Source organism: Archocentrus centrarchus, chromosome 16 (genome assembly GCF_007364275.1).
Source record: "Archocentrus centrarchus isolate MPI-CPG fArcCen1 chromosome 16, fArcCen1, whole genome shotgun sequence".
In the NCBI taxonomy this organism is placed as follows: Eukaryota; Metazoa; Chordata; class Actinopteri; order Cichliformes; family Cichlidae; genus Archocentrus; species Archocentrus centrarchus.
The window spans coordinates 29,078,092-29,092,078 of record NC_044361.1 but is presented as its reverse complement, the minus strand read 5'-3'; the positions used below and the strand labels follow the sequence as shown (position 1 = coordinate 29,092,078).

Genomic DNA, 13,987 nt, shown 5'->3' with positions numbered 1-13,987 from the left:
AACTGTCTGATATAGTTTTACAAAAGCAAATAATATATGCAAGAATATAGCCATGTTAGCGGGGAAAAGGGTGATTAAAAGGTTAAAAACCATCCATTTCAACTCCAGCATAAATTATAAAAATCTATTTGTCAGCTTAAAATAGCAAGACACAAGAGCAAAGTCAAAATTAACACAGTAACTCAATAGTTTAAAATCCCAAAATGTTAAAGAAAAAGTAAGAAAGGTTATGAGAAAAGAGCTGTGACAAAAATAAGTCCTCAAATGACAATACTGAAGCGCTCTAACTGCTAACTCTAAATGCTTTGTTACCTTTACCGTGAGGTGGGAACATTATCTGTGCTTGTCCAAGGCACGCTTCTGGTTTCCACATAATGATTGTGTGAATTGCCTTTTGATTTGTAGGTACACACCTTAAACTTAGTTTTGGGTTACATTCAGCAGAATAATTTTAAATTGTGTCAAAGTGACCGTACATTCCTGTGAAAAACAACATCCTGTAGAAACAAATGGCTTTTCTGATATTTTTAGACATGCAAATATCGGATCCTTCCTGATATATCACCTACGGATGAACATGTTCTGCTGCATCACCACAAAAAAAGTTTTTTAATCATCGCCTAAACAAAAATGTGAGAAAATGTCAATCTGGGGGAAAATTAACACCCTTACTAGCATTTATAGTACAGTGTAGACTACAAATTACATGCATACACATCATCTACCTTGCATCCAATTTGGGATCACGAATTAACCTAACATGCATTTCTTTGGACTGTGGCAGGAAGCCAGCATACCTGAAGAAAACCCCCACAGGCAGGCACAAGGAGAACATGTAAACTCTGCAAATAAAGATCCCAGCCAGGCTTCAAACCACCACCTTGTCCTTTGTACCTTTTTCTTGCATAATAGTCCACCAAATTCCAGCATCAGCTTACTGAAACTGTTTTTTTTCTCTTCCATGCAAAACTCCTTCTGTTGCAAGATCTTTGAGGGTTTTTTTTTTTGTTTCTTATGTGTACTGCATGTTTTTAATTCCACAACATTTCATTTGGCTTTAATTAGGCCATTCCATAAGCCTCCATTTCTTCTTTTTTGTGTCATTCTTTTGTAGACTTGTCAGTGTATTAAGGACCGTTATCCTGTTGTAAGGTCCACTTCCAACTTTAAACTTTTGGACAGATGGCCTCACTATTTGATATGATGCAGAATTTGTAGTTGAATCAATGACTGCAAGCTGCCGAGTATTAGAGGCTGCGGAGTAACCCAAAATCATAACTTTTCAATCACCACGTTTCACAGTTGGCATGAGGAGCTTTTTCCAAGGAAGCTGTCTTTGGTCATTGCCAAACATGTCCTTTACTGTGGCCAGACAGCTAAATCTTTGATTGGTCTGTCCAGAGCACATTATTCCAAAAGGCCTGGTATTTGCCAGTATGTTCACTGGCAAACCATGGTTTTGTTATACAGTTCTTTTTGGAAAGCAAAGGCTTTTTTTTTTTTTTGTCCTCCCTGGTATGCCTCCCGTGCTGTTCAAATGTGTACGTGTCTTCCTGATAGTACAAGCGTGGACTTTGACACAAACAGTTGTGAAATTTGCCTTCAGATCTTGTGATAGGGTTCTTGGAAACTTCTTTTAGCCTAAAATTCTCTGTCCAGTTGTGTAAAATCTATTTGTAGAAGATGTTCCTTGCAGGGAAATGACTTATTTCAGAAAATGTGGAGATCTTTTTCAAATCCCTTGTCAGAGTTACAGACATCCACAACCATTTTTTTTTTTACGAACGCCCTAGAGAGCTCTTTAGATCTTAGCATGACAGCACGCCCTTCAATAGCTGAGAAAACACCAGACGCTTCATGTCAAAAGGTTTAAATAAGACAGCTTCCACCTGTCAACCCCTAAGGAGGTTATAGTCATTGGCACCCAATGTGGAACTCCTGATTTACATTTTATGGATTTGAAGGTGTAATAAATGTAAAAGCATACTTAATTTTATACTTTTTTTTTTTTAAATTCACTATTATTTTATAGTGTTTGCTCATTTAAACATGTTGAAAGGGGTGGTGCACTTCTGTTCTTTCTTTCTTTCTTCACATGACTGTAAATCATTCTGCACAGTTTAAGTCAAGCATCAGTACCACTAACCAAAACAGTTTTGAGTGAAAGGTGACCTTAAAGACCATCCATCCATTTTCTGAACCTATTGTTCATTCTGTTTCTGGTAATTTTGCTGTCACTGTTCCTGTCAGTCTCACTGGATTAATAGGCACGTGGGCACAAATTACTTACTACCAAAGCAACGCAGCACAACACAGAAAAAGTCTAACCACATCCTGCCAGTGAAGACAAGAAAGCAAATCACGTAACACTTTAAACAGTGACCAAACCCGCCCCAGTAAGTAACACGAATGAGGATAAAATACATTTCCATGTGCATGTAAGCATATGACACATGCAGTCTGTGCTGTTTGTGTGTTTTGCTCAGGCGCATGTGACAAGCTCAGAGCTCGTGGCTGATGCTTCTGTTTGTTGGTGTGTAATACTAGCCAATATGTTGTGCGTGAAGCCAGCGCTATTTATAGAAATAACAGCTCCGTGTGCTGTGTTTATGAAGGCTGTGAAGTCAGTTTTCACTTTAGTTTTTAACACTGCTGTGGGATTTTTTTTTTTTTTTTTAAATCAGGTGTCATTCTTGTTTTGCTGTAAGGGCAGCAGGCAGAAGACTTCAAATATCATAAATCACCAACATCAGTGGCTGCCTCTTTGCTATGACTTAGAGTGGTATTTGGGGAAACCCTGCCCATGATATTTACCAATAATGCTGTGCTCCTCAGTACTCTACTGTCATTGCCCTAACAGCTTTACACCATATCGAGCAGTGAGAGAGTTTCGGTATGTATGAAAGGAAGTTTTGTGGGCTTGCAGATCAGTCATAACTGTGAGAACAAAAAAAAGATTTTAGCTTGGCGTGTCATGTTATGGCAAAGAAACGCCAAATTTTTTTTCTGCACAAACAAGCCTAGCATGCTGCACTTTGCAGTAAAGTGTGGGCACAGCTGGAGAGAAACGAAACAAAAATAAGGCGCTCAGTGCACCACCTTCTCTCCAGCTGATAGAAGAATTCCCAGCATGCATTTGGGCAGTCAGTTGAGGTGCTTTCAGCGAGTGTGAGGGTCCTGCTGTGCCTTCAAAGCCCTAAGACCTCAGTTCTAAAAGAATTTACTTGTATTTCTTTGATTGCGCAAACTCGTGGATTGTAATGCATTGTAACGCCTCAGTTCAACACAACATTGTGCAAATTCTGCAGCATTAGAGGCTTCCATGTTTGAGTAGTCACAGTCTTACAATATTTCTGAGGGTTTATATAAACAGCTTCTAAGGGATAGATAAGAAAATTAGTTCATACCTCAGACCCGTGTGTAGGGGGGAAAAAAGGGATTTTCTTAAGGCCTTAAGGTTGCTGCCTTTTCCTTCTGTGATACTATACCCTGAACCCTGTGATGGGGTTGGTGAAGCTCTAAAGACAATACTTGTGTATCACCTTACTGATGAGTGCAAAGAAAGCGCAGATCACACAGAGACACACAAAAATGCCGAAGATCATAGATACAGAGTTGCCTTGGTAAAACTTCTGTGTAATTAACACCTTATCGGGGGATTTCCCCCAGCGGGACAACACATGAATGGCTGGACAAGAACTATTCTGTTGTAGTAATTCCACCCCCGGCCTATGGCTTGTTACTTGGCCTTTGGTAGCATGTGCTCGCCACTGTCAACAGATTAGCACACAGGCTTAAAGCCCTGTTCACAAAGACACTGTGTACAGAACATGGACTGCTTCCCTCTCATTTATTAATTCTATCCTATGAATCTGTAACTCTCTTGGGCTGGCCCAAATAATTTCCCAGCTGACACTAAACAGGTCAAATAAAACTGCAAGCACAGGAGATGAGCAAAACAATATTAAATTCCCTACTAAATAACCCACTGATTGAGCTTCACAATAGTGAAGCTTAAAATGTTCAACTTATTAAAGACTGAAGCACCCCTGTTATTACAGCTTACTGTACAATATATACAAACAGTCTCAAAAAGGGTTTGTTTCAGATGACACTCCATTACTGTTGATCTGTCAGCTTCTTCTAAATGTTAGTACTTCGTAATCTATTTGTCACATTAAACTTCAAAATGTGTGGCATATTTCTGAGGCTTGATATTTTTGAGATTCCTAATCTGTGCAGTTAATAGATGAACAAATAAAACAAAACAAAACAAAAACAATGTGCACAAAAATTTCAGATTCTGCTTTGCTTTATACACACTGACACCAGGGTTCACTTTCTGACACTATTGTGAAACGGCAGCTCTGCTCAGTTTGGGTCAGCTGTGTAAATCACACAACCCCTAAATATTTACCACCTTCAGACATTGTTGGGACACCTTGATGTGTTTGAGTCAGCTTGGCTGAGAAGTGTCAGCTGCGCGCAGGAAAATAAATTATTTACACCCCCTCCTTTGACTTCAAAGGGCTGGCAAGCCATTCAACCCCAGATTTTTGGGGGTTGGGGGGGGTTTGGAGGAGGAGTTGCTAGTCACTAGGCAACATCTGTCTCACCTGCCCCTACATGCCAGAATTAGCTATTTACCTCTGGAGGATGTATGCACATGGTACAAAGCTACATACAGGTGGCAAATTAAGACCTAAATCATTGACCCCTGCAGTGAGGGAGTCCGATGGCTCTGTTATGTTTTGGGGCACAAAATTTGCAATGACTCTGAGTGATCACCTTTCCTGTGTAAGGGATCGGTCTCTTTCAGGATGACGACAGCCTCATCCGTACGGCACAAAGGGTCACTGAATGACCCTCTGTAAATGATGTGCATTATATGCTGCGGCCTTTGCAGCCACCATCTCAACTCAATTAAACCCCCGTGAGCAATGCTGGACTGACAGGTTCAGCACTCTTCAGCATCATCAAAACGCTAAATGTGACGGCATCACACCAGTGAAGTTTCAGAGACTTTTATGACCAATATCAAGGAGCACTGAAGCTATTCTGGCACATAGTGAATCAACACCATACCAACACACTTTATGTTGTTTTTTTTCCCCCCCTTAAATCTATCACCCAACTGTTCTTTTAAAAGCTTTATCAGCATGACTCATATTGAAAACTGACTAGCTAGACTGTCTGCTCCAGGAAAGAAACTGTGACAACACTGATTTTCCTCATGTGGCAAAGAGTTTTGTTGCTTATAAATTGCTGTTCTTTAGTGTTCAACAGCTAACGCTTTCCAAACACGGCCTTTTGCGTTGACACGTCGGCTCTATCGGGGAAAGTAGAGGGAAGAACAGTGCGCAATAAGACTTCATGTCAAGTGGCAAAACAAGGTGACTGTTCAGCTAGAAAATCAGGAAGTTTGGCTTGAGCAACATGTCCACTGTATGAACCCTGCCCTAAGGGAGCCATTGTTTATTTACCCTGTGCCAACACACATACACACAAGGTTAACACAAAGCACGCCGAACACCAGCAACTTCTCTTGTTAAAGCAGACAAGTTCAAGCATGTGCCACCATCACACAGTATTCACAGAGACAGAACCAGTCCTCTTAGTGATTATAAATAACTCCTCCTTTCATCAGGGAATCTCATGTTAATATCTCATTTTATTTCTGTCATTGTGCATTTCACCCATCTCTTAACATCTTTTGCACTGGTGGGAAAAAAATAAATTAAAACTGAAATAATTACATTTTTTGGATGTCATTTTCTTGCATTTGGACCAATGCTCAAATATAATCTACCAACAAGGATGATGGTGCAAGGGCCACAACGACCAGAGATGAGACATAAATCCTTCCCCTGGCTCCACGCTGATACCTAGGTAACCCTGCTAGCCTGTTTGATCAGGTTGTGTACGGCTGTCGTGTGTGTGTGTGTGTGTGTGTGTATGCATGTGAAGACCTGGCCATGTGTGACAACAGCAAATGACCACCTATCCGTTACTGGCACTAGGGCCAGAGATTAACATGAGCTCAGGCTTGGCACCAGCTGGACCACAGCCTGGAAAGAGAAAACTAGACAGTACTTAATGCAGACATGCAGATCTGAAGAGAGGAAGGTAAACTCTTTTACATTTTGCATCCCTTGTGTGTGTGATGTTTTTTGTTTTTTTTCAATGGAACCATAAAAGCGCTGTGGGAAAATCCAGCTAAGAAATCCCCGAGAGCTAAAACTAAAACAAAAAAAAAAAAAAAAAATCCCTCCACCTAATTTCTAATTGTAAACTCAAGAGATCCTTACAATTTCTACCTTTCTTCTTATCTTTTCTCTCTTTCAATTTGCCTGTGTGCATGTATCACACAATGTGGCTTTTGGTCTCTGACTTATATAGAGAAAACAGCAAGCTGCCACAGGAAGACTGTGCTGTGCTGAGCAGTTGCTGTGGGTGGGCTGAAAACGAGAGAGCAAGAAAAACAGAAGTTAACAGTAAACGTCTCCGTGTGTCCCACCCTGCTTAGCCTGCGTCTAGACTGGCCTCCATGAGGCAGGCTGCAGTCATAACAAGGGATTGAGACAGCAAACAGGGCTGTTTTGCGGGGTTAGCCGTTCGTCTATGGAGTTGCAATCGAGAAACAAAACCTCTGCATTTAATTGGGGCTAAACAAGAAGCGCGCAGTGCAACGTACTATTATGAGATATAAGAGGAGACAGGGTTCTGACAGTGTGCCAGCATGCCCCATGTGCCACACACACCAGAAGACCATCTCACCAGATTGGCACTGTGCAAAAGGACCTGCAACCGTTACTGAGCACTGTGCCAAGGCTGTTGGCCTACTTATGAGCCGTTCTCATGTTAGTGTCAAGCCAAGAAAATCTACACGAACACACACGCACCCTTAAGCAAGTCTTTGTTATTTAAAACATGCCCTGCATTTAAGCCAAGATATTTCAGCTTGGACTGCCCACTATACCATGCTTCAAATTGAGCTCACTGGCCTTTAACACAATTGGACAAATGAACAGAGGTGGCTGTTTGAAGAGCTGCACTGACTTCAAAATTGAGCAATCCGCTAACACTATTTTTTTTACAACAGTGCTCTCATTTCCCCCTTGTTACTGATGATGCCACTAAAGATGCCTTTGTTGACAATGTGAAGAGCTAACTGTGGTGATGACATTCCCAACATGACCTCAATCAAGCATTTTCATAGCCCGGAGGCACAAAACAATTCAACAAACTCAGACACCGCAGAGAATCTCTTTACCCTCATTTTTATAATGAATGCAATTATATTAGGAAAATTGTTTTACTCCTCCAACAGGCAGTGGCACAGACTAAAGAGGGACTGTTATGAATCTGTCACTTGTTTGGTTACTGTTTACAGCCAATAGTCATTTTCTTTGACCACCCTCGATGAACAGCACCGTTTTTGAATTACAGTTTACACGCATCAAATCAGTTAAAACACCAGCACAGTAAACATTCTTCAGTCATTTTCACCTTCTCTAACTGCAGTGCTCTTTACACACAGCATAGAAAGAACTGGGCTGGGTTCAGTATCATTAGCTGAATGCACACTACCCTATGACTGAACATGCTGTCATTACAGTAATATTGCGTAAACACCTTTAATGTCATCTGAATCATGTTGGTTAAATAATCACCAATATAAAATGCTGAATATTACTGCTCATTTAAATGTGCATTAGAATAATACAGCCCCCCCCCCCTTTATTTGTTAAACAGCAGACAACTGCAATTATCACCATATGTCAGTCATGCTCTTATCAGTGACACTTAGTTTTAGCTATGAAATTGTAAATTAAAATGGAAACCCAGGAGATCTGAAGTAGAGCTTCATCTCAAACAGCATAAATATTGTATTTGTTAAAATATTCCTTCTCAGATTTAAAAGAAAACCGAGGTTTGCTTTCACCAACAGGTTAACCTAAGCACTTAGCTGCCTGAGGGAAGAGCTAGAGAATGAATGGAAAAGCAGGCCACACATCTATCCAGGCCATTTTTATTGATCCTCGAAACCCCTTTGACAAAGACCGTCCCACCCCCCATCTTGACCACAAAAAGGGGACAATATAAACAACCAATAAATAAGAATCTGCGTGATTAAGGCGGTTCTACATCTCCAATAGAACACAACAGTGTGGACATGTTGGAGTTATACAGCTTCATACAGTACAAGCAGTAGATTTTTGAGAACATCACATCTAAAAAGGCAGCACTTCATGAAAAGTGAACCATTTTAAAAGTCTGGATGAAACTCCCATTGAAATGAAACAACATTGTACTCCTGTAATAAAAAAAAAAAAAAAAAAAAAAAAAGAAATTTCATGCTCTTTTAGATGATATTTTCATCTGAGCTCATTTCAATACTATGCCAGATAGAGTTGGGGGAAAAAAATGAGTGGAAAACTTAAAAATGTATTTTCCTCCCCCAACCTACTTAAACAACAACAAAAAAAAAAAAAGATAATTAAAACCACTTCAATCCTAAAATGGAGAAGATGGTTGTTCTTTATATCAGTTTTCTCAGATAGGAATAAATAAATACACCTTTTTACTGGTAAACTGTCATGGAGTCCAGGCTTGGTGGCTACATAGTGTCATAGCATTGTTCAGAGTGGCTTTTAAGAACTTCAGCATTTCTTTATTACATTCATGTCCAGGAAATAGGAGAAGTGAAAGTGGGCCTCAAAGCCATCCACCCTCTGGCCACAAGCGCACAAGACTCATGTCCTATGCATTCACTGTGAATACCCAGAGTTCTCCTTTGCACACCCTGCACAGCATTGTGGGTTAGTTGTACAGAGAGGTGCTCACAAAATAAAAAGTGAAGAGATGATCACTCTTCATCTATTCTGGACAATTCTCACTCTTCTGTCTCCATTTGTGCCCCATTGCAAATAAGGTCCTCTCAGCAACTAACAGTGCTGGGCTGCTGTTTGCTGACAAAGTCTGAGATGAAATCAAACTCATTCTGGCCCAGGAAGAGTTCTGGCAGTTCCTGGACTCGGTCCAAGCCCAGCTCCATGACCAGTGAGGTCAGGACGTCTTCGTCAATCATATCCGCATCCATGCCATTCAGGGCCAGTGCCGGGCTAGCCATGTGCTGCATGTTAGCTAACTGTGCTGGGTTCATGCGGTACTGAGCCGTGGGCCCCATATGGTTCCCACCCATAGGACCCAGTGGGTGTCCATGGTACTGGGTGTTGAGTTTCTGCAGCTGCATGCTGGCCATTAGCTGCTGGGATGTTAATCCTCCATTCATGAACTGTTGTTGCTGTTGCTGTTGCTGCTGCAGGTGCTGGGCTTGCTGTTGGTGCTGCTGTGGATGCATGTGATGCTGCTGTTGTGGGTGATGCTGTTGCTGCTGGGGCTGGCCATTATACATCATGTGACCAGAGGTCATCTGGTGGTGACCCATCTGGGCCCCGTTCAGCTGTCCATTCATGGGTCCGCCCACCATGCCTTGTCGCTGCCTCATGGCGGTCTCCATGTTGGCCTGGGTGGCACCATAATGCATCATCTGACCACTGGGCAGCACCCTCATGCCCTGCTGGTTGGCATGCTGCTGGGGACCTGCCTGCAGACCGCCATTCATACCCATCCTGTAACCGTGAAGACTGGCACCCGCTGAGTTGTGATTCATGGGCATCATCAGATGATCTGCCATGCCTCCTGTCTATGGACAGAGAGGAGACACTGTTAGGACAAAGTAGGGGGCAGGCAAGGTACTAAAAACATTTAGGAGGGGGTATGGAATGCACAAAGTTAGCCATCCATTTAAACCAGTATCAAACTGGTTAAGCTAAACAACAACAGTGATAATGTCACCGTGTATTAGGTCGCACATGGCTGTGCAGTCCAAACCAGATTATACCTATAAATACTGACTTCTTTTTACAGTCACCACACTCTTCACCTTCATTGAAAAGAAACAAAGATACACGCTGCCATGCAATGTCACGATTCCACCTCAACTTAAACCACCGAAATCGATTCCAGGAAAAATAAATAAATAAATAAAAATTCTGCAAGGTTGTTTTCCCCACTGGCTAATACTGAGAACCTTCCTGGTGTGTTTAGTCTTCCTAAAACCTCCTCTCTTTGTGCCAAGGAATGAACGCCCAGGTTGAAATTACAGGTTAACATGCACTGTTTGGGTACATTTTAAAGCTAGATAATTCATGCGTGACGGGTTCGACAAAACAGAGGTAAAATGCGTGCATCACGTAATGCTCAGCTTAAAATCCTATATATGTTGCATGACAGCTGAGGCAGAAAAATCTGTTACATTTTACGCACGTAAGGTTGCAACAAAGAACACTGACATCATGCAACATCTCCCCAACAGCTGAATCACCACAATTCTAACAAGGTATAAAATTAAACAGAGGCTCCCGATTTTCTCCAATTACAGCGATTCATTTGTTTAAATGCTCGGACCTGATCATTTCCCCCACACTCTAGCCTAGTGCTATCCATTTTCGTAATCTCGACTTTGAAACAAGGGAATGCAAACAATGGAGCAGCAGCAGCAGCAGCAGCCCCCGAGACCACCACAGACCAAAACCCCAATTTCCCCAACAAATAAATCCGATAAAAATCACTTACCCGCATCCACTACGTTTCCACAAAGTTGCGCGACTTTTCTTCAGCTCCGGCTTTTGGAACAGTTTTCTTCTCGCAAGGCAAAGCTCCTCTGAATTACAGCGTGTATTCCACAGGGTTACGCTTCATGCTCAAGCGGGGACGGTGTGCACAAAGACTGCCGCATCAGATCTTGAAACGACTGCCTATTTTCTGGGTCAACTCAGGGATTATGTACATCTAAAAAGCTCAGAGGAAGGCAGTCGGGGAGAGGTGGAGCCTCGGTCCTGCCTCTTCTTTGTTCCTATTGGCCCTACTTAATATAATTGTGCATGGGCGTAGAAAAAACGGGGCAGTTAGAGAGTTGTGACACAGTAGCCAATTTAAATACCCTCCTCCCCACTGTTTCTTTTTGAAAGATTATTTGGACATCTTATTTGTCATCATAAGTAGCTCTAAATTTCCTGTTGTGTTTGCACAAGGTAAATAAAATACAAGCCACGATAGATAGATAGATAGATAGATAGATAGATAGATAGATAGATAGATAGATAGATAGATAGATAGATAGATAGATAGATAGATAGATAGATAGATAGATAGATAGATAGATAGACTTTGTTTGTATTTATGCATGTATACATGAGCATGCATACCATAAGGCAGCGTGTCAGACAGCACAACATTGGTGTGGAAAAAGTATATCTTCAGCTTGTCTGCACGTACGCTTCATCTCCAAGATCACTGAAATCTCTGTTGGTCCATGTGACCCATAGTCTGCTGTGTGTTGGCTTCAGTGAGGCAGTGGAGGGAGGGCGGAGGAATGTAGTCTGTGTGCTATTCTCAGGCTGTAGCAGCAGTGTAACTACTGCTAGATGCACTGCACATGTGGGAATTTCTGCTTGTTTGTGTTTGGGTGCGTGTGCATCCACTCTTCAGATGCACACATCTCTTGATTGCCCACTCCAGGACAACGACCTCTTTCCTGCAATTACATATGAATGCATCCACTTTGGGAGGGTGAGCCAATCTATTGTCCAGGGAATTCATCTATAAATGGGTACCCACTGGCAAGGCATTTGTCATTGTTTGACATTGTCCAGCAACTTTAAGCTAATGTAAATGAGCCACTCCCAGGTGTGAGTGCCTTCTGCGAAACTCACTCACCCAGTCAGCCAATCGGAGCAAAGTATAGAATCAACATAAGTTTCTGTTGTGATTTTCCCATAGAGAGTGTGGTGTCGTTGTAGTACAGAGCACAGACAATGTGTCCAGACCTTCTGGAGCTCACAAATCACATCACTGCATCTGTTTAAAATTCAAGATATTTGCATGAAATCCCAATCAACCAGAATTGCGATGGAAGATATACACATTGTAATTATGTGATTGCTGCTTGCATTATTACAAGAATGTTGACGATCCACTTAGGTTGTGTCCTTTTCCTGTATACTGAGTGTGTTTTATGGATTTAGCCACATCGTCTTCATCAGCTTTGGTCCATGATTTTTGGGAAAGGAGCCGTGACGCACCTTACCTTAAGCCACTTTTGGATTTCTGTGCTTACGTGCGAGTGTGCATCTGTGACCACATTTCAGTGAGAAAGAGGAAGAGACAGGGTTAATGTGACTGTTTGTATGAGCAATAGGCTGTAAGTAAGACACACCCCCGTGCCACAATAAAACACATGCATTACAAATGCATGTGCATTACAAATGCTGCAGTCACAGGATGATTACACACAGGTTCCACCCTCAAACAGGTTAGAGAATTAGTGATATTTTGCCACAAATTCTTCTATTTGCCTATTCTCAAAAAATCACTATGTGATTCTTCAGGCTTTGATAAGTTCTCCCACAAATGGCCTCAACATTCCTCATTGACTCAACATGTCAGAAGACTGTCCACAACTCTGCCTGACCTACATGAGCTTTGTTGTAGCGGTTGACCTAAGACCCTTACAATTACTGAGTAACACTGCATAGACTGTCCACAGGCCGGCTATGTCTGAGGCAGTGAAATTAACTGAATGTTTGCTTTGTACACTATATTTCATGAGCTAAGGTGGAATCCATTTGGACAATAAGACAATTTTCATAATGTTACCCCTGTGCACCACCGTGGTGGATCTGAAATGAGGCATTCAAAATGTAAGTGAAATGTAGGCTTTCAGAAATATCGCACTAACCAATTTTGGAATCACAGCCATTTTTACATAGTTACTCTATTTTCACAGGTCAAAAAGTAATATATCATATATATCAAAATAGTATAATACCTGGATACAATGTTTTGCAGTCACTGACTTCCTGAAGTGTGGAAATCATGGAAATTACTAAATGCTTGTTTCTTCCCTTTACATTCTTAGCTAGCTTCTGCTTATTTGTAGGGTTTTCTGCCTTTACTTTGGCTTCAGCAAGTTAAAAGCATGCCCAGCCAGGATGAGGAACTGTAACTTAGTCATTTAGGAACATTCAGTTTCTTTGCCTTACGAAGCTCTTGGGATGCTTTTGCTATATGTTTTGGGTCATTATCGTTTGGCTAAATTTGAATCTGAATCTGAGCAGAAAATATAGCCCCGTATGCTTCATAATTCATCCTGCTGCTTCTTCCAGCTATCACTTCATCAATAAACAGTGACTCACTTCTATTGGCAGCTAGTTATCCATGCCAGATGATGTGGTACACATGAGCTCTTTCCATTTCTCTCTACTCTCTTCCAATCTGGTACAAGTTAATCTCGGCTTAATTTGCCCAAAGCTGGTGTGGTTTTGTGATGAAGTCTAACTGATTGTTACTGGTGATTTGCAAATTGAGGTAAAACCCTCTGTACTTACATTTATGAAGGCATTTCCCGACTGTAGATTTTGACGATGACATGTCCACAAGAGTTTTCTTGACTTAGGTAGATGCTGCAAAGATGTTTTCCTTCATTAGAAAAACAAGATAATTCACAGCTTTCGGTGCAGAATGCACTCTGATAAAGCTGAGCTGTCTTTTTCTTTTTACTGAACATCATCAATACAGCTACCAAATGCCAATTTAACACTAATTCAACATGTCACTGTTCACTTAGCTTCACTTCACTACTTCGCTTAACCATTCCATTTGTTATATTCCACATCGTCACACTGTTGATAACATGTATCTATTTAAGTTTTTCTTCCTGTTTAGATAACGAGAAAGAAAAAAGAACCAAGCAAACCCACAAAGAGAGAGATTAAACAAGAACTGCCTTGTTGTTCAGTGCTTGTGCATAATCAGATATTATAAAATTAGGAAACATATTTCATTCTCAAAGCTTTACAAGCATTAAATTATGGCACAACACTGGTACTTTAATGACTTATGAAAGCTGGCAGTGATGTGT

General features: G+C 41.3%; 1 protein-coding gene across 1 annotated transcript; it reads right to left on the bottom strand.

Moving 5' to 3' along the window:
* Window positions 1–8,016: 8,016 nt before the first annotated feature.
* cited4b (Cbp/p300-interacting transactivator, with Glu/Asp-rich carboxy-terminal domain, 4b) lies at window positions 8,017–10,866 on the bottom strand. The gene is made up of 2 exons (XM_030750886.1): window positions 10,642–10,866; window positions 8,017–9,709 (listed from the first exon to the last, which is right to left on the bottom strand). Exons 1-2 carry the CDS (start codon window positions 10,645–10,647, stop codon window positions 8,942–8,944), a joined length of 774 nt encoding a protein of 257 aa, XP_030606746.1. The 5' UTR covers window positions 10,648–10,866; the 3' UTR covers window positions 8,017–8,941.
* Window positions 10,867–13,987: the final 3,121 nt, after the last annotated feature.